Genomic DNA, 21,365 nt, shown 5'->3' on the forward strand with positions numbered 1-21,365 from the left:
ATTTTCAATTGAAATGCAATTCAATTTTAAAACCACTTTAAAACCACTGACATTTATTTAATTAATATCTATGGAAACATTGCTTGGATATATTACATTTTCATTCAAAAAAATATTCCCCTGGTCCTGTGATTGTGTGCAATGGAATTACACAAAAACAAAGATCAGTATAGTTGGCCAAATGCTATGAATTTATATAAACATCTGCACTCATGCATGCTGTAAATTCAGTTTTTTTAGTAACAGAAAAATGTTTTAAAAATGTTATTCAGAAATTGTTGATGGCAACTTGAAAATGACCTTGGGTATGATCTGGACTATCATTCTTCGTTTTGCAATTCAAGATATTTCTGTTGAAGGTGAGTTTTTTGAGATTTCTGGGATTATTATTAAATGCAAATTTATAGGCTGAGGATGGTTTAGCTCACCACTAAATCACAAGTATTAATGATCACACCAAAGAACATTTATGTCCCAGAGATGAATGATTCCTAATTGAACCTCTGTTTAGAAATTGCCTCTTTCAGGTACTGGGCTTTGTTCTGTGAGGCAGTCTGGAGAAGAGTCCTAGTGGATGCTTTTCTTTACCTGTGCACAGAAGTAGCTATTATCTGTAACCCTGCCATCACTGTAGCATCTTCAGTGGTTGCCCAGTATCTGTCTGCTACAAACCCCAACTCCAACTGACCACTTCAAACTTGTGGTATATCTCATGACGGACAGTTAGGATCTAATGGTTAAGCGTTTCCTGGGCTCCCACTAACATTTTGACAACCAAAGTAATGATCATCTCTTAATCACACTGTGTCATCGAGGTACTGGCCCAGGCATCACATTTCTAATTTGGTTAATTCTAACGTTTATATACTTATCGTGTAATAATTATGATTACTTATGCATAAATGAGATTTAATATGTATGTACATACCAGTCTTACCGGTCTAAAATATGACACCTATTTTGATGTACAGTCAAATGATTTTTTCCATTTAGTGGGTTGATTGAGTGAAGGCCCTTGGTAATCCAACCTGTGGGGTTTGACATCCCTGTGATAGAAAATTGTAACAAAAATTGTTTTAGATATGATAGCTGTCCAACTGGGTCAGGGATTGGTTTGAACTTGGCCTGAAATGAAGTACTGAAATTTTCCAGCCTACTTGGTATTTATCGATCAAAGCATATATTGGCCAATAGTTATAATCAGTATAAAATGTTTAGGTTTTCAATCATTATACTTTTTTGTTTTGCGCTACCCTAGAGTCATTATAATTTCTATATCTTTAAGTATTTAACTTACATGGAAGAGACAAAGGACTATTTAGTCTCCACCTTAGTGTCCATTTAGTCTCTACTGTATCCATGACCCAAAATGTGTTTTTGTTTCCTTTTCCTATAACGGCAACATAACAAATGAATTTACAGCTTATTTCCAAAAATATGCTTGCTTCTCCAACATTTTATTTTAAAACCGAGGGTACTATGTAGTAGAGACAAGTGCAGGTCCATTTTTTTTTGAGCCACAACCCAGACCAGCAACCCGCAAATTTCCCCCACAAATCGGCTACTTGACCAGCAATAATCCAACTTACCTTCTGACCCGGGATACATGTTAAACTGGAAGTGACGTCTCTTTGGACCAGAAGTGACGTCACCCCGGTGCTGAAACTGCACAAAAAGGGAATAAAGCTGCTGGAACCACAGGGGAGGGATGAAGCCCACACCTTTGCAGGGTTACCTGTGGACTGCCTTCACCGCCCCCAATACCCGAACACTTTACGGGTATTCCATGGGTACCTGACCCGGTGTAGAATTCTACTATGTTGTACTATGTAGTTGGCTCTTCCTTAACTTCTGTAAAAGCCCCTGTGCTGGAAAATAGTTGAAGAACTTGCTTCCATGAAAGTTATAGTGAGCATTAATGAGGTTGGGCACATATGTTGGTGATCTGGCCAGGTTCACAGTGGTGTTAACTGATGCTACATTTATCAAATGGGGAACTCCAACATGGTAAACATGCTTCTAAAAATTATGAATTATGAATTATTGGTGTTAAATAAGTAGGGTGCATCACCTATTAGAATTTTCCTGTCAACCTTAGAATCATAACTATTGGTGGGGTTTCTTTTTCCTTTCCTGTAAAAAAAATTATGCTTCTAAAAATCCCACATGAATGTATAGAAAGTGTGGCGAGTTCTAATCTCTCATTTTCATAAATCTGCCCCTTTATCATGGTATTGCCAATGTTTGGTCCTTACTCATAGAAATATTCTGCTTGTATAGAAACCTCTGCAAAGGAAGGTCTGCTGCTCTGGTGTCAAAGAAAAACAGCTCCTTACAGAAATGTCAATGTACAGAATTTCCACATTAGGTAAGACATTTATTATTTACAGGAATTATTCTATGCATTGTCATAAGGAATCAGACAATAAAGGAAACATTTCCATTTTCGCTTGTTCACAAATATGTTCATCAGTGTGATATAGTTTTACTGGCCTCAGATTCAGTTACATACTAATTTCACTGGACCAAAGGTCTGTTAAATACTAATTTCATTCTATGACGTAGCTCACATCTAAGCCCTCTGCTACAAATTTTCCATTTTGATTATAAAACTGTTCCCTAGCTGCAAGAGACCTAGCAACCAGAAATAATATTCATATTCTTTTTTCCTCACTTTCATTTTCTTTTTCTTCTTTTCCTGCTTCTTTTCTTCTTCTTGCTGATATCTAAAGCTGGAAGGATGGACTTGCACTGTGTGCACTCATCCACAGACACAGACCTGACCTGATTGACTACTCCAAACTCAAAAAGGTTTCCATGCCTCTTTTCCTTATTAACACATCTTTGATATCCCTTTGTTTGCATGCCTGATATACACTGTACCTTTCTTATACCCCTGTATTGCTATCACATACTTCTGATGATAGCTGCTCTTAGAATTAATTCTATTTTGTACAGGCTTTATATAAATTAACTAAATGCCCTTGTTTGTGGTGTGTATATTTTGTGTGTGTTTTCGAATGGATACAAATGAATTCAAACATTCTTTATAAATATTTATGTTTCATTTCCAGTACCTGATACTGCAGAACCCCTTCAGTTTGTCCATGGCAGTGATCTATAGGCTACTTTTATATGCAGCAGGTTTCTATAGTCAAAGTCATCTCTGCATAATGTGTGTGGTTCTTTGTATGTTCTCTTATGTGTCATGTTATAGTATAGGAGAGGAACTCTACACTCTTTATAAGGGTGATATATGTGCCCTTTGTCTGCCTGTAATTTGATTGAAAGTCACAGTGTTTACAGTTAAATATGTATGTAATATTGTTAACCAGACTATGTATTTTTTACAGGATGATCCCATTGGTAATCTCAACACTGCCTTTGATGTTGCAGAGAAATTTTTGGATATCCCCAAAATGTTAGATGCAGAGGGTAAGGAGTAAATTATTTGATTTAAATACAACCTTGCATTAGTTCCTGGGCTAGCTAGGTTACAGGGATTGAGCAGGCCCCAAAGCCAGAACAAAAATCCCAGTCTCTCTGCAAGACTTGTGATCTCCCCACTGTAGGGGTGTTAAGCTGTTTTATTCTCTGTAATTTTTTTTAATGCAAGCTTTGCCATAACGTCATTTTAAAATACAGAAGAAGTTTTCCAGTGGAAAACCTCTCAATCACAGTCTGACTTTTATTGAATGGACTTTTGGGTTGACCCAAGTGGCAATAATTGGTAAAATTTACTACTGAACACCTAGCAAAGGGTTATGATACAGGTATGGGATCCATTATCCTCAAATCTGTTATCCAGAAAGTTTCGAATTAAAAGAAGGTTGTCTCCCATAGACTCCATTTAAAGCAAATAATCAATTTTTTTAAAAATGATTTCATTTTTTTTCTGTAATTATAAAATAGTACCTTGTACTTGATCCAAACTAAGATATAATAAATCCTGATTGGAGGCAAGACTGGGTCGATTGGGTTTATTTATTGTTAAAATATTTTCTAGTAGACTTAAGGAATGTTATGGAAAGATCCATTATCTGGAAAACCTCAGGTCCCAAGCATTCTGAATAACAGGTCCCATACCTGTACTGAAATATTGTGCCGGTATTCTTGTATTCAGCAATGGAAGATGCCAACCTATATACTGTGCACCAAGTGACTGAAGTGTGTGTGTGTTGAATTGTATTTTCCTACTTGTTCCTGAGGAATAGATTAAAATAATTGGAAGGAGGCTGGGTGTAGTTTAGTAGTTACCATTTTCATTGATTACATTTGTTCTGCCCTTTTCCTTAGATATTGTGAATACTCCAAAGCCAGATGAAAAGGCAATTATGACATATGTGTCCTGCTTCTACCATGCATTTGCTGGAGCTGAGCAGGTAAATAAGGGGTCATTTTCTACTGAGTTTTATGGGGTGCATGTTCATTCATTCACTTATAACAAGTCATTACCACAGGATATTCCTGCCTTTTGTGTAGTATACTAGCATTAACTATACTATACTGTGCTTCCTCCCACAGGCTGAGACAGCAGCAAACAGAATCTGTAAAGTTCTAGCTGTAAACCAGGAAAATGAGAAGCTGATGGAGGAATATGAAAAGTTAGCAAGTGAGGTAACCATTTCCCATGCACATTATTATTATTATTACTATTAATATTATTATTTTAATTTTACTCATGTTTATAAAGTGCCAACATATTTCACAGCACTGTACAATAGATGGGTGTATAAAATGAACATACAGATGACATACAAAAAAACAAGGCATTATATAAAAGTCTCTTTTCGTGTTAATCCATTGCTGATTTTACCTAATTTTATACGTAGCAAACACACACACACACACACACATATATATATATATATATATATATATATATATATATATATATATATATATTGTTTTTAAGGTCAGCTAGCGATCAAGGAAAAATATTGACTTGTACAAGCTTTATGAGAAAATATGAGATAAACAGACAATATTTTTGCTATAATCGTGCAGATCTTGGAGAGTGTTAGGAGAGAACTCTGTCAGAGATTCTTTGTGTGATGATCTCCAAATGAAAATTAGTTACATACCAAATCCTTGCTCTCCACCAGTGGTGTACATTTGGTTCCTTGGCCCCCTTTAAAAAACATTTTAGTCCCCTATCTTTTCCTTCACCCACTTGGATTGGACAGAGCAGGTTCAGGCAAGAGGAGAGGCCAGGAGGGGGTTTCAGCTCCTGCTGATACAAAGATATACTTCTGCTCGCCACATTTTTATGTTCAGAAATCGTACCCAGACCACCTCTCTCTATATAGAAGAACAACAATATTTCTATCAAACTCAACTTTTTTTTATGCAAACTAAAATTGGATCTAATATGTTTTTCCCCTCAGCTCCTGGAATGGATCCGTCGCACCATCCCTTGGCTGGAGAACAGGACCCCAGAGAAGGACATGGGTTCCATGCAGAAGAAACTGGAAGACTTCAGGGACTACAGAAGGGTTCACAAACCTCCTCGTGTGCAAGAGAAGTGTCAGCTGGAGATCAACTTTAACACCCTGCAGACCAAGCTGAGACTTAGCAATCGTCCTGCATTCATGCCCTCTGAAGGAAAGATGGTGTCTGTAAGTTAGAAAGTGGTGTGTAGCTGCAACTTTTGGCACTGTAATTTATGATTACAAATAAAATCTGTGCTTATGTGACACATCATTAAAAAAAGCTGTTTTATCTCTTTATTATTTGTTTATGTTTGTTAACAAAAAAACAAATATATAAATCGAATAACATCTTTTAAAAAAAATAGTTATTAAGCGTATAACAAAGGCAACTTATGATTAGCTGCTTCTCAACTGATTCATTACAAAACCAAATAATTTTATAAGGAGCCATTTATTTATAGGTCTTCCATATTTTATTAGGACATTGCCAATGCCTGGAAAGGACTGGAGCAGGTAGAAAAGGGATATGAAGAGTGGCTGCTGATGGAAATCAGGAGACTGGAAAGGTTGGAGCATTTGGCTGAGAAGTTTAAGCAGAAAGCTACTCTGCATGAATCCTGGACCAGAGGTAAAGTAGACACCAGCAAAATGTCATTGTATAAATTCATTTCATAGTCTTTCCATATTTAAAGGAAAACAGACACCAAAATGTAACATACAGAGTATATGCTGAAATACTGTGAAAAGTCCAGTAATGTAGTTATCATAATTATCTTGGAAATCTTTTATAGACTTATATAGATGCTTTTTCCATCCAAGGTCTATCTACTTGTGGATCATTGTATTGTTTGTAACCTTACTACCTCAGCTCCCATCTTCTTCTAATCAGTATGGTTAGTTTAAAAATATTGTGGGCTCTGTATAAACAAACCTAATTTCCCCCAGCTGCAGGATGTGTTTCAGGTAACAGATAAGGAGGAGATCTTTACACTGGGAGTTTGATAGACTTGTAATTTGGTTAACTTTCTCGATCTGTAATTATTCTGAAGAAGCAGGAAATTGTAAAACAAAAGTCATAGATATTTCTTAATTCATACATCAAGCAAAAAGTATGTTTAACAAAATCCCTATTCATTGAACCCATGTTGAAACATCATTCACCCAACCATCACCTAATATGTTACACACTAATCTTTATTTCACCCAACCCTTATCGAAACCTTCATATAATGCAGGAAAGGAGGAACTGCTGACCCAGAAAGATTATGAATCAGCCTCCCTTATGGAGATCCGAGCTCTAGTGAGAAAACATGAAGCATTTGAAAGTGATCTGGCTGCCCACCAGGACCGTGTTGAGCAGATTGCTGCTATTGCCCAAGAGCTAAAGTGAGTTTGCTGAGATTTAAAGATGGGATCACATTATTAAGTAAAATATGAGATATGATGTGCAATAGGATGATATTATATCAATTATATTTTTATAAAGACACATATAATAGATGTAAGAACTTGTGAGCTGAGCAAAAGCTGGGAACTTTGAGTAACTGATACTTATCTTTATAGTGAGCTAGACTACCATGATGCTGCTACAGTTAACAGCCGATGCCAGGCCATCTGTGACCAGTGGGATAATTTGGGCACCCTTACACAGAAGAGGAGAGATGCTCTGGAGGTAATGGAAAAGTGATTTGGCCAAAATCAAAAAGTAAATTTATGTGGTATATGCTAAATAGGAATAGAATTTAAATATTAGGCTTCATTGTGATAATCAGACAGTTTTCCAGGAATGAATCTTCCAAAGATGTATAATAAGTTCTGTATTTTTTTTTTCTTCATAGCGTGTAGAGAAGCTTCTGGAGACCATTGACCAGCTGTACTTGGAGTTTGCCAAGAGAGCAGCTCCTTTCAATAACTGGATGGATGGAGCTGTAGAAGATCTGCAAGATATGTTTATCGTACACAGCATTGAGGAAATCCAGGTACAAAAAAGAAACAGGGAGGAGGAAGGAGGATGAACTAACCAAAGGAATAAGAAAGATACACACAGGTGTATAATAAGACATTGTTGGGCATGGGGGAATTCTATTCTCAAAGTCCTGCAATAGTTCTATTTTATAAATTATTGCAATAGTTATATTTTATAAATTATATATATATATATATATATATATTATAAATTATCTAATAATATTCTAACATTTTTGTGCAGCATTAGCCTATCACAATCCTATTCTAATAACTTAGCCCAATTAAACTTCAATTTACTAAACTCATCTTTATTATTTTATTTCTTTAGAGTCTCATTACAGCCCATGAGCAGTTTAAGGCCACACTTCCAGAAGCAGATAAAGAGAAGATGTCAATTTTGGGCATCCAGGCTGAGATCCAGAAAATTGCCCAGACCTATGGAATCAAACTGTCCGGAATTAACCCATACACTAACCTCACCCACCTTGATGTTTCCAATAAATGGGAGACGGTAAGTGCTACAATGGTGTCATGTTGTCATGGAGTCAGCACTTACCATTGCTTCAACATACATACAAAGTTTCTAATACTTAGACATACGAAACAAAGTAATTGTTATGGGCCGGACACAGTGCTTACCAAGTTGAATTGTGTCAGTCTATCCCAACTTGGATGCTGTATGTTATAGTAGGGCAATGGGTTGTGATAAGACAAATTGTGCCCAAATAGTAATAATGGCTTTTTTTTTTTTTTTCAAAATGATCAGTTAATAGTGCAGCAGAATTCTGCTCTGAATCCATTTTTCAAAAGACCAAACCAATTTTTTTATATTTAACTTTGAAATCTGACATGGGACTAGACATATTGTCAGTTTTCCAGGAGCCCCCAGTCATGTGACTTGTGCTCTGATAAACTTCAGTCACTCTTTACTACTGTACTGCAAATTTGAGGGGTATCATCCCTCCCCCCAGCAGCCTAACAACAGAACGATGGGAAGGTTACCCGATAGCAGCTCCCTGACACAAAATAACAGCTCCCTGGTAGATCTAAGAACAGCACTCAATAGTTAAACTCCAGGTCCCACTGCAACACTTTCAGTTACATTAAGTAGAAGAAAAAATAGCCTGTCGGAAAACAATTCCATAGTGCAGCTCTTTCTGAAAGCACATGACTGGGCAAAATGACCAGAGATGACTGCTTACACACCAATATTAAAGCTAAAAAAAATACACTTCTTGGGTCAGAAATTAAGTTTGTATAGTACAGTGAATTATTTGCAGTGTAATTTAGAAATAAAAACTACACCATACAAATCATAACAGAATTCCTTTAAAAATTCCATCAGACAAATACAGGCATGAAGACAAATATTAAATTATATTGGCCTGTAAAGTTAGACACCAATCAGTTATTATAGAAGTGTGAAAAATTAAAGGTTGATGCACACATATCAGCTTACATGCTCATAATTACAAGTAAGGAATGCATGTTATAAAAATGCCATACCCCATCAAATAGCATTGTGGTTAATATAATTTTTTTGTAGCATGCCATTTTATATTCGCTTCCATTATCCTTATTATGTAGGTGAAACAACTGGTTCCTCACAGAGACCAAACCCTGCAAGAGGAGCTTGCCCGTCAGCAGGCTAATGAGCGCCTTCGTCGCCAGTTTGCAGCACAAGCCAATGTGATAGGGCCCTGGATCCAGACCAAGATGGAGGTCAGTCTAAAATGATACTAAATGATTATATCACGATATATAATATAGGAAATTATATTCACAGTTATAATAGGTAATTGCTTATATTACAAGAGTGATAACATCTACTTGCTAGTTTAATATTTACAGTCTGCATGTTGCCCCATGCAGATTCATTAGACTAGAAAGATTCCCTATTGCTTTTACTCCAGAAAGATCATGTAAAATTAATCATATATACAGTATGATCATTCACTTTTGCTGTTAGCCTTTCAACATGATTTACAGTACATGCTTATATGGTTTTCCTGGCTCCTTAATTACAGATTGTGTGATTGTAGTTGATAGGAGTTAAAATCATCTTTGGAATGCAAAATAAGTCCCATTTTGTTCTTCCTTAGCTAAATCTGTCCCTATGTGGTCTATTCAGTTCTATCATATGACCAGTCTCAGCAAGCTTTATTAATCCTACCAAATGTAAAAACCCACAAATGCCTAATCTTAAGGCTCTAACCCTTGCTTCCTAATTTGTGTAGGAGATTGGTCATATCTCTGTGGACATCAGTGCTTCCTTGGAAGATCAGATGAACCATCTCAAACAGTATGAGCAGAACATCATCTCCTACAAATCCAACATTGATAAGCTAGAAGGCGACCACCAACTCATCCAAGAATCTCTCATTTTTGATAACAAGCACACAAGCTACAGCATGGAGGTGAGAATAGCAATGTATACAAATAAAAAACGTTTTGCAAATCAGCAGTTTTAGCATTAAAAAGGTATTCATGCACTCAAGTTCTAAATTTTATATTTGCTTATTATAACTGTGTCCTCTACACTGTTCAATTTGCCACTCAAAACTAGTGATGGGCGAATTAAAAAACAAGCTAAACTGCAAAAATTTGCAAAACATATTAAAGTTATGGGCATTTTTTCCCGCAATTTTTTTTTCCATACTGTGCAACTTTTTCTACTATATCTGTAAAACATGATTCTAAATGTGCTCATTTCATAGAAATCATCTCCACTATAAAAATCAATGGCTTTGACACTACCACAAAAAAAACTTTTAAAGATTGTTATGGTGTTCTCTCTCCGCCTACCATGCTACATCTTATACAGGAGACTACAAGAAACAACACATAGTCACCATACTTTAGGAACGTGTATTTGGAACATACCCAGAGTCTGCTGTATAGTGGTGACTCCACTGGTATGGCTCCTTTTAGGGTATCCATCATGGAGTACTGACCGGGACAGATTATGTACTGTATGGCCACATTTTGTTTGTGTTTGGAACTGTTGTGTTGGAACTGTTTTGGAAATGAAACAATTACATAACAACATCTTAAACGTACATTAAAAAGAGGCAACAGGTTCAACCTTTCAGCATATCTTCCAGCATCACTGATCCATGTTAGGCCAGAAAAAAAGATCTTGAAGCATATTAATGAAAATGTCAAAGTTTGCCAACATCATACACTTAACACTTGTTAACCTTTCTTCAGCATATTCGCGTAGGATGGGAGCAGCTTCTAACAACAATTGCCAGGACCATTAATGAGGTTGAAAACCAGATCCTGACACGTGATGCCAAGGGTATTAGCCAAGAACAAATGAATGAGTTCAGAGCATCCTTCAACCACTTTGACAGAGTGAGTATACCCAATACAGGTATACAATTATGTGTGATGCAAGTTGGTCTAACTCTTTAAACATTTTTAAACATTGGCACCTTTTTAGACATCTTGTAATTCAAACTTTCACTCAAAAGTTGTTTTGGACATTTATGTCAAGATAAATATTTGTGTTAAACTTGTCTTAACATTATAAAAAATATACTTTTTGTAAATCAACTGAAAAACAGGCAAGTAAGAGCCAAGTCTTAGTGATGGCCCATACAAAAACACAAGGCAGTATATTTTTAGTTAGATAAAAAAAATCATGAACCCATGTGCCATCCAACCCCTTCTTAAATCTATCTAATGTATCAGCCTGTACGACTGATTCAGAGAGAGAATTCCACATCTTCACAGCTCTCACTGTAAAAAAAACCCTTCCGAATATTTAGCCAGAATCTCCTTTCTCCTAATTGGAATGGGTGACCTTGTGTTAGCTGGAAAGACCGACTGGTAAATAAAGCATTAGAGAGATTATTAAATGATTCCCCTTATATATTTATACGTAGTTATCATATCACCCCTTAAACTCCTCTTCTCCAGCGTGAACTCCAATTTGGCCAGTTTTTTTCTCATAGCTAAGATTATCCATACCGTTTACCAGCTTAGTTGCCCTTTTCTGCACCCTCTCTAATAAATAATATCCTGTTTGAGCACTTGAGACAAGATCATTAATAATTAAACATGGCAGTAACAACAAAAAATAAGGATCTTCATAACTTTAAAATAAATGTATCATTATCATATACAGGTGTGTTATGTTAGGGGTGAATGCTCTTGACCTGGAGTTTTCCAGATAAGAGGTCTTTCGGTAATTTGGATCACCCTACCTCGTTTACTAAAAAATTATTTAAACATTAATTCAACCCATTAGGATTGTTTTGCCTCCAATAAGGATTAATTATATCTTAGTTTGGATTTTGTTTGGATCAAGTACAAAGGACTTTTTTATTATTACAGTAAAAAAGGAAATCATTTTTAAAAATGTGAATTATTTGATTAAAATTGAGTCTGTGTAATTCTGAGCTTTCTGGTTAACAGGTTTATGGATAATGGATTCTATACCTGTACTTTTAAAGTATATAAATTTGCTTCAGAAGCTCTAATTAACATTATGCAATTTAAGCTAAAAGCCTAAACAGTGTTTTGACTTCATTCGTTAAAACGCTGCAATTCATCTCGTCTACTGTTATCATATTTATGTAACTTTAGTGAAAACTTCAGCATTGACATTCACAGGCAAGAATAGTTGGGTTGTCCACCTTTGAGATAAGGTTTAGTATGATGTAAAGAGGGATATTCTGAGACAATATGCAATTGGTTTTCATTTTTTATTATTGAAAGTTTATGAGTTATTTCGCTTTTTATTCAGCAGCTCTTTAATTTGCATCTTAACCAATCTGGTAACTAGGGTCCAAATTGCCCTAGCAACCATGGATTGATTTGAATAAGAGACTGGAATATGAATAGGAGAGGGCCTGAATAGAAGGATCAGTAATAAAAAGTAACAATAACAATACATCTGCAGCCTTACAGAGCATTTGTTTTTTAGAAGGGAGTCAGCGACACCTATTTGAAAGCTGGAAAGAGTCAGAAGAAAAACTATAAAAAATAAATAATGAAAACCAATTGAAAAGTTGCTTAGAATTGATGGTTCTATAAAATAATACCAGTTACCTTAAAGGTGAACCACCCCTTTAAAGCAATTAGCACTTTGGCATGCAGTCTAGCATAAGTCTCTGCATATTGGCATCATGTTACACAATAACAATTTCATGGTTAAGAACTGATACTCCATAAGGCAAAGTTATTTAACAACAGATTCTATGCCCATAAAAATGTAACAAATATAAGCTATAAATAAAAGCTAAAGGCTCCTCCACCAGAGGCGATGCTATATGATGTTCTTGGTGGGCAGGAGCACTGAGTAGGGATCGAACAGACCAAGGAGACTGCCGTAGAGCTGCTCAGAGTAGCACCTGCCCTTTCATTCACTAGCTATTTTCACATAATATAACCAATTTCTTTATCTAACCAATCATCTCATGTGCATATTTATTTTTATTTGCAGAAGAGGAACGGAATGATGGACCCAGATGACTTCCGTGCATGTCTTATTTCCATGGGATATGATCTGGTAAGCAGTTTCTGGAAACAGATGCCCTGAGAAAAGCTAACTAAATAACTCTCTAAGGCAGCAAGTCCTTCTCACTAGAACAGCTCCTCATAAGGACACAGTTAGGGTAATGCACAAACATGGTGACCATCCTCTGTAAATTGACCAGGATTGACAACTTAGCAGCCATTTAGCCTGTGTGTTGGCCCAAAATTATCTCCTCGATGATCAATATCTGATCACTGCTGTCAGCCAGTGGCCACTGAACCATTGAACAGGCAAACCAATCAGATCAGTCTGATAGGATCATCATTAGAGTGGGTAGATTTTCACTATACTGGCAGATCCTTCTGTATGACTAGCTTTAACTCAATTACCTGATCGGTTACCACTGGTCACATTTCAAACTTTGTTTTGGCAACAATTGCAGGGACACCTTCAGAAAATAACTTTTTACTCTAAAGGTCCAGTAAAAGTTTGAGGCACCCTATGACATGCTGAACCTCTGTACCTTTATAATGGGTGCCATGTTTAAATATATCCCCTGTAGCTATCAAACATCCTGTCTGGCTAGGCGAGTGAGGTGCTGTAGATCACATCTTCCTTGGTCAGATATTTAGTTACTTTTAAAAAGGCATTTACACAGTTATTTGCAGCATTTTGATTCTCTTTACTTTTCTAGACTCTCTGTCATTTGCACGAAGACATCATCCTGTGTATGAACATTTTTATTTATCTCAGTCATCATCAAACATTTTTGTTCTGTCTTTATTTTACTTTAGGGTGAAGTTGAGTTTGCTCGTATTATGACTTTGGTTGATCCCAACAATACAGGAGCTGTAACCTTCCAGGCTTTCATTGACTTCATGACAAGAGAGACAGCAGAAACAGACACTGCTGAACAAGTTGTGGCCTCATTCAAGATTCTGGCTTCTGACAAGGTTAGTAGGAAATAAGAATAACCATAATGTCATTATTTGCCAAATCATGTATGCACTCACAATAGTGCAATAATCCTTTCACCCTCATTTGTAGACCTTTGAATAAAACAGGCTACCTGTATAATTTCTACAAGTTATCTAGCATCTATTTAAAGCTATCTTAAAATCAGAAGCAATTGATGCTTAGCATTCAGCTAAGATTCAAAAGCAAACAGTTATGGCCCATATGGCTCCCCTCAAGTCACTGATTGGTTGCTGCCTGGTAACCAATCAGTGGAAACCAAGAGAGCTGAAAAGCAGGAAGTAGTGTTCTGGCTATTATGTTAGACATCCAGTCACTCCAGTCTTTTATAAATTACATTTTTGGCTAACTATATTAGAAACACTTTTTATTTTGCACAAACTATTTACCCAGTTTTTATTTTTCTACTGAACAATTCCTTTAAAATACCAGGTATTTACATGGCACCTACTATTTGTGATGCACCGAATCCACTTTTTTTTGGATTTGGCTGAACCCTGAATGCTTTGTGAAAGACTCTGAATACTGAATCTCAACCTTAATTTACATATGCAAATCAGAGAAAGAAAGGGTGAAAGAGAATCTTGCAATAAGCGTGTGGTCACAACATTTTTTAACTTTCTTATTTGTGTAAGGAAAAGTCATGTGACTCTAAGGATTTGCATTTGGTTCGGCCAGGCATGTGAATTCAGCCTAATCCAAATTCTCCTAAAAAATGCAGAATCCTGTCTGAATACTGATCTAAATCCTGGTTTCGATGAATCCCTACCTACTATACATTGAACCCAAAAAGACCAATTCCAAAGTGGAGGATTATTCTTCTTAGGTTTTATATTGCAAAACTTTAGGTATTACAGTTGCGATCAGAATACCTAATATTTTAAGAAGATTTTTTTATTTGGATGAAGCCACCCAGATTTGTGCATCTGGCACAACCACATCTTTTACCCACCAGAATGAATAGTGTACTTTCTGCACCATACTGTATGTAAAAACCTATCTGTAGTTTCTAATTGTAACACCTATATTAACTATAATCGCATACCCCTTTAAGTAGAAATTGATTTTGTACATTTGTTTATTTGCAATAAAACAGGGGATTGCATATGTTGGGCTAATCTGCTATTCTTTTGTATTGCAGAGTTATATCACTATTGACGAACTGCGTAGAGAACTGCCACCTGAACAAGCAGAATATTGCATCAGCCGCATGACAAAGTACATTGGTGCAGACACAGTGTCAGGAGCTCTGGATTATATGTCATTCTCCAGTGCTCTGTATGGAGAGAGTGATCTATAGAAGAAAATATTGCTTCCCATGACCGTCCCATGCTCAGCCATTTCAACATGTATTGATGTCTGACCTTTCAGTCAAAGTCAAAAACCTTTTTAAAATGTAGCATTAATTGCACAGCAACATATATATACACTTTGATGATTAAACCAATATTGAAATGAAGCAGCCGTCTTGTATTTGTGATACCACTGACACAATGAACTCTCAATCGTGCCCCATGTCAAACAAACCAAATTGCTTATGTCATGACAAAGTTTTATCACTAGCAATGAATCATGTTAGAATTGTCAATACCAAATAATAAGGATAACCATGAATTGTAACTAGTGGCAATGTTCTTGGACATGTGATAGAACAAAAGCAGGAAGCATGTCAATGGGCAAATCATTTTGATTGGTTCATATGCAACATGGTAGGTAACTCCCATATATTAAAAACACTGTTACTTTTATTAAGTCAAGCGACAACCATTCTATTATTTTTTATTTTATTTTAACACAGACACGGTACAGTATATGATCCCTGGCTTGCACAAATGTTTCAACATTTATATTTTATTCTGTATTATTCCTGAGTGTATATATATATATGTTTGTGAACATTATTGCTGTATTTTAATAAAGTTAGACTTTGCATTTTAATTTTCACATTTGAATAAGTTACAAGCATCTCTTTAAACCAGCACTTCCTTCCAATAACTAATTTTAGAAATACTCATATCTAGAAATAGATCCATTGGCAAAAAAAGTCACCAAATGTGTAAAATCAATACAATAAGGTCCCCTCATTTTAATGGCTATATTTGTATGCATATGTGTGAAATTACAATATTCTGCCATGCCAAATTCCTTTTAAAGGACATGTACCCTCCCCCACAGAAATGTAATCAGTGACAGACACTCTGGTTATTAAAAGGTTAACACTAAGGATGCAGCTTTCCCTTCACTTAGAATGCCTTCTCCTCTTCTAAGTAGAATTTGTATGCACTCCCAGGCCTTCTCGTATGCAATAATCTGGTGCTCAGTCCTCTAGGGAGACGGCACTCCCCTGGGTTCACAGGAAATTAAGAATTGAGGAAACGGCACACAGAATTGAATGCAAAAGGGGATATATCCCTATAGATTTATTGTGTCAAACAGCACAACGTTTCGGGGGCAGGCCCCCTGACGAAGGGGCCTGCCCCCGAAACGTTGTTCTGTTTGACACAATACATCTATAGGGGTATATCCCCTTTTGCATTCAATTCTGTGTGCCGTTTCCTCAATTCTTCGTTCTCCTCTTCTAACCCACTCTGCCCCCTCCCTAAGGAATTTACTTTGGCTGTTGGCTTATGAGCATGCTCAGTTCTTCTCAGCTTAGATTACTAAACACACCCTACAGTCTAACAGCTAAAGAAGAGATAACATTACTGGTTCCCATAGAAACTCTTGCTGTCTTATCCTATTTTTTTCTCCTAACCACCTCTCCTGAGCTCATCTTAACCATTACAGTGCTCATCCCCAGCAGAACTTATACTGCATGTTATAAGTATGTTGTGCCTGTGTAAACCTGCATTCTGCATTGCATGAACTTTACTGCAGGAACGTTAGAACAGCACCAAAAATTATTTTTATTTAAAAAGCATTTATTAGTGTTTTAGGGTATTACAGCTGTAATTCCCTAATAAAGGCTTTTTAAATAAGAATCATTTTTGGTGCTGTTCTAATGTTCCTACACTTACAGTGGAAGAACGTGCACTACCTTAACGAAGAAGTGATAATTGGTGTGCTGACTGCTTGTTTTCTATGAACTTTACAGCATACATGTCCTGTTTGCAGATGTCAATGTTACTGATGATGTGTGATGATGAAAATGTCTGCTGGGTGAAAGCTGCTGTTTGTTTTTGGAAAATGCGATTGCTCTGGCAAATGGAGAGGATATATGCAGACATTAAGTATAAATGATGTGGCTTGGGAGGGGAAGTTATGCCCAACTCATATACTGTACATGGTACTAAAATGTAGGCTTTACATGTCCTGTAACATAAGAGGGAATATTAATTGTAAATTATAAGATTTAAGAGTTTTGTTGATGACATAATCATTTCACTACTACACTACTACTACTGTGAGGCCTGGTTTATTTTCATGCCAAAGTGGAAAAACCATCTTTGAACAGAGGAAGTGGCCTTCAAAACCGCTTGTCATCAACATACAATTCCGCTTTGACATCCTTACCCTGGTGGCTGAACAATTCACACTTCCAGTCATGTACATTGAAAAATGAACACCTGCCTTGATGAAAATCATGGTATTATTGTGGCTGGATCACACTTTCCACACATCTGTGAGTTTCAGCCAACACCTTACTGAAGTTCAATGGAACCATTGTGATTGGATATCTGTGACTATACTACCCTCAAGGGTTTAAATGTTGGGAAAGTCCCTACCAATTCAGTTGAACTGAAGAAGTCACTCGGATGAGTAGTGAAACACATTCAAGAAAAACTCTAAATGTCCAGTTGCCTTTGATTTATTTCTTCTAGATACTATATTTTCATTTCTAGTTAATGACCCATTTAGTTTCCAGATCTATATTTAGAAGAATGATGTCACTGCTGGTTGAATGACATAACATGTCTTTTACCTTCAAAGAGACAGAATTTTTGTCCATAGAAACATCTGTAATAGGTGGAAAAATGGTATTATAGCTCCCAATGTGAAAGGGTAACATGCAGATTCTGTAGCTTGAAAGTGGTGAACATATGTTATGTAAATCTATTTATTATTTGCACATAAAAATGATCAAACTGGTATTTTTTTTATCAAAAAAGATCAAATACAAGATGCAGACTTTCCCCAAAATCTCAAAGCCTTTCAAAATTAATAATGTGTTTTTGTAAACCTTAGTCCAGCAGTCCATGTATCCATATGTTCTGAAAATCATGAATCTGATAGACTTGCTGAGTTTAGAATACATTTTATTCAGCAGAGCTACATACAACTTTGTGTACCTTTGCCTAAAATTAGAATGTAATGGGTGATCATATTGTTTCTATTACACATTGAAATCTTTAATCGTTCCTCCAAGCACAGGAGAAGAAAGAACAATAAAATTTACATTACAAACAGAAATTATTGATATATTTATTTCTGTTTCTGTTTTCCCTGACTAAAAATACAGGGAACGAAGCATGTGTTAAATGTGACCATAAAAAAAGTGGATAATTTTGCAGACTTTGTTTGACTGTTCTATGTGGGGTTCCCTCAAAGGCAGTTTTGACAGAGTATACTGTTCCATTGGAAAGCAGTTAGTCTTTCTAAACAGCTAATTGTATCTGCCAAGACACAATTAGGTGGTTAATGCCAAGATGGAAGTAACATTAAGAGATACTGGACAAACGTCCTGCCTCAAAAATAGGGACTATGCACCATTTGGACTTTGCACCTTTAAAAATACACTTATAGACTGTGAAGTGCTGTCCCCTTTTTGTATAGCACACTTGATAATGGGCTAGAGAGCCTGCAATAAGGTAATAAAAGGCATGCAGCGATAAGTACTACCTTGGCTCTTGTATTTTGGATTGATCTCCACTGCTGGCCAAAAGTACACTAGGGTGCATGTTTATTAAAATTGAAGACTTGTGATGTTGCTCATGGCAACCAATCAGCAATTAGATTTTAACAGTCACCTAGAAGTAAGAAGAAAGGGAAAGATCTGATTGCTATGGGAAACATCACTTGTGATGTTTGTCTCCAGTGTTAATAAATACGCCCCTAGACGTCTGGAGAAAACACTGCATTATGGAGTCAAAGTGGACTTTGTTCATTTTTAAGACCAGCTGGGGACTAAATATCAAATGAAGGCAACGTTTTGGCAATACCTTCATAATAATAGGTTTTTACAGAAATGGTGCTCAACTCCTGGCAGACAATTTATAAATGTAGGCACATTTTAAGGCTACTGAAATAGAGGTACTATTGTGAAAAATTCCAAGAGCTCTTTGAGTTCCTCAGTCAACTACCACAGGCAGCACATTTCAAAATTTCCAGTGGTGGAAAGGTTGTAGCTCCGGAATGTGTCACTATTCACCCTTGAATAAGAATCTCTGCGTGGATATATCTAACTTGAGAGTCACAATTAGATTATATTATTTGAGAATCCAAGTTTTTGTTTGGCAATATTGCAACCCCAGTCTTCTTTTTCACATACTAATTATGACAAAAGGTATTCCGATATAAAGGATACTTGCAGATTTACATAAAGTTGTGGCAGTTAGTAGAGGTGTATAAAGTTCAAATAAGCAATAAACAAAAATAGCTACATACATTTGTGCTTCATCAATTAGCCCTATAGGTCACAACAAGTATATCGTTTTTATGGCAGGTGATAAGGACAGAGATGCCTTGTCCCCATAGGCATTTACCAGATTTCCACTCCAGCACTAGGTGTAGATTGTGGCCAGATCATTTTTAGAATAAGCACCCAGGACCGCCACCAGAAATCGCAGGGCCCCATACGACAAAATTTCCTGGGCCCCCTGGACTGCACCCACTGCAAGCCCCACCTACAGGTCCACCCCAACCACACAGTAAAAAAACAAAAAAAATATTGGTGGCTAGTGTTCCCACATGTTAATAAAAAGATATTGGTGGTCAGGGCCCCCCATAAAAAAAAAATTGAAAAATTGGTGGCTAGGACCCCACATGAAAAAAAAAAATGGTGCCCAAAATTGGTGGCCAGGGCCCCCCCACATCATGAGAAAATTGGTGGCCAGGGCCCCTTAAACATCCATGCCTTCCTGATGTCAGCAGCTCTCAGAAAGATGGGGGGCCCGGCTAATCAAGTAAGTGTGGTGTGGCCAGGCCCCCCTTACCCTCGGGGCCCCCTACAACTCTCCCCCCTGTCCCCCCCACTGATGGCTGCCCTGTAAGCACCAAGGGGGTTAACACATTGAATTACAGAACTAATTCCTTTTCCTGCCCCTAAATGAATGCAGGTGATTTTGGCCACACCCCATTCTACCCTGACCATGCCCCATTATTTACAGACCACACCCCCTTCTCCACTCATGGCAGGGATAGAAATACAGATGACTCCAAAAAAGTATGGGAACGTGGAAAAGTCTGTTTTGTCAGTTTAATACTTCTTTTACTTTGTGACAAGCTGGCGACCTGTACACGTAGATTTTGAGGGATGTTAGCAATGGTAGGCAGGCTTAGCAGAGGATCAGGAGCAAAAAAACAGGGACACCATTTCTCCAAGCCTTTCCCAACATAAACACACAGGAATACAGTTCATACAGCATCACACATTCAAATATTTCCCCCTCTTTGGAGTTCTCACCTTTCAGAGCATCTCCCAGGCTTCTCAGCATGTTCAGGCTTCTCCCTAAGTCCTTCTGACTTTCCCCTCCAGGGAGTCTCACACTCCCCTCTAGCACAAGGACGGATCCAGGGATACTGAGGTCTTTTATTTGCTGCTCACCTGCAGCTTAATCAGACAGCTACCTGAAGCTGGGCAGCCGAAGACACTAAATAGAGTATGGAATGGAATATGGAAGGGCCCACCCTCCTCTCCTCCATTCACTCCAGGGACCCATTTATCCTGCTTTTCCTGAGCCTGCAAAAGAACTACAGCCTTACTTGCAAAAAAAACACAGAAACACATTCTTTTCCAACACATCTCTTACAACTTGTAGTTAGGTAATACTGCAAGGTGCTTCCTGATCAGTCATCGCCACAATAAATTCAAATAATTATGGTCTTATGAAATTATGAAATTAATTTTTTATTTAATGTTTCCTTGCCACTTGGACTTAACTGCCTTTTGTTACTGCATGTGCATTTCTGGAAGCACGTGTGCGCAGCTTTGCACTTTATTATAAGAACTTTTTTGTGTAATTTCTAGTATGAAATTATAATGTACGTTCATAAATTGTAAACTTTCTTCATTTTAGCACTGAAAAACTTGCTTTGTGCTGTTTCAGGATGATGGGTAGCCATGTGATAGATTTGAACTGAACTGACTAACTACAACATTCTAAAAATAGGTTTCATTACAGTTTGCAGTCATTGCGGTGACAATACAATGTGACCAAACAGTTGTTTCATCACATGTAACTGAGCCATTAGACATGATCTGTGTGAAAATGACTGGCTAGGTTATAGTTGATTTAAGCTGTTTTCAAAAGCTGCTGCCCATATTTTTGTTTCTGTGATTACATGAA

General features: G+C 36.9%; 1 protein-coding gene across 1 annotated transcript in view; it reads left to right on the forward strand.

Annotated features, from left to right (window-relative positions):
• actn3.L (actinin alpha 3 (gene/pseudogene) L homeolog) overlaps positions 1 to 15,319 on the forward strand; it is a 39,138-nt gene extending 23,819 nt beyond the window's left edge. Inside the window, 18 exon segments of the mRNA NM_001093023.1 lie at positions 273 to 359; positions 2,281 to 2,368; positions 2,733 to 2,811; positions 3,354 to 3,435; positions 4,297 to 4,382; positions 4,525 to 4,617; positions 5,388 to 5,618; positions 5,913 to 6,060; positions 6,668 to 6,818; positions 6,996 to 7,104; positions 7,271 to 7,411; positions 7,729 to 7,911; positions 8,988 to 9,122; positions 9,638 to 9,817; positions 10,611 to 10,757; positions 12,853 to 12,918; positions 13,680 to 13,838; positions 15,002 to 15,319. Coding sequence (NP_001086492.1) covers positions 273 to 359; positions 2,281 to 2,368; positions 2,733 to 2,811; positions 3,354 to 3,435; positions 4,297 to 4,382; positions 4,525 to 4,617; positions 5,388 to 5,618; positions 5,913 to 6,060; positions 6,668 to 6,818; positions 6,996 to 7,104; positions 7,271 to 7,411; positions 7,729 to 7,911; positions 8,988 to 9,122; positions 9,638 to 9,817; positions 10,611 to 10,757; positions 12,853 to 12,918; positions 13,680 to 13,838; positions 15,002 to 15,160 — 2,324 coding nt within the window. The 3' untranslated portion in view covers positions 15,161 to 15,319.
• The last annotated feature ends 6,046 nt before the right edge of the window (positions 15,320 to 21,365 follow it).

The sequence above is a fragment of the Xenopus laevis genome, chromosome 4L (genome assembly GCF_017654675.1).
Source record: "Xenopus laevis strain J_2021 chromosome 4L, Xenopus_laevis_v10.1, whole genome shotgun sequence".
In the NCBI taxonomy this organism is placed as follows: domain Eukaryota; kingdom Metazoa; phylum Chordata; class Amphibia; order Anura; family Pipidae; genus Xenopus; species Xenopus laevis.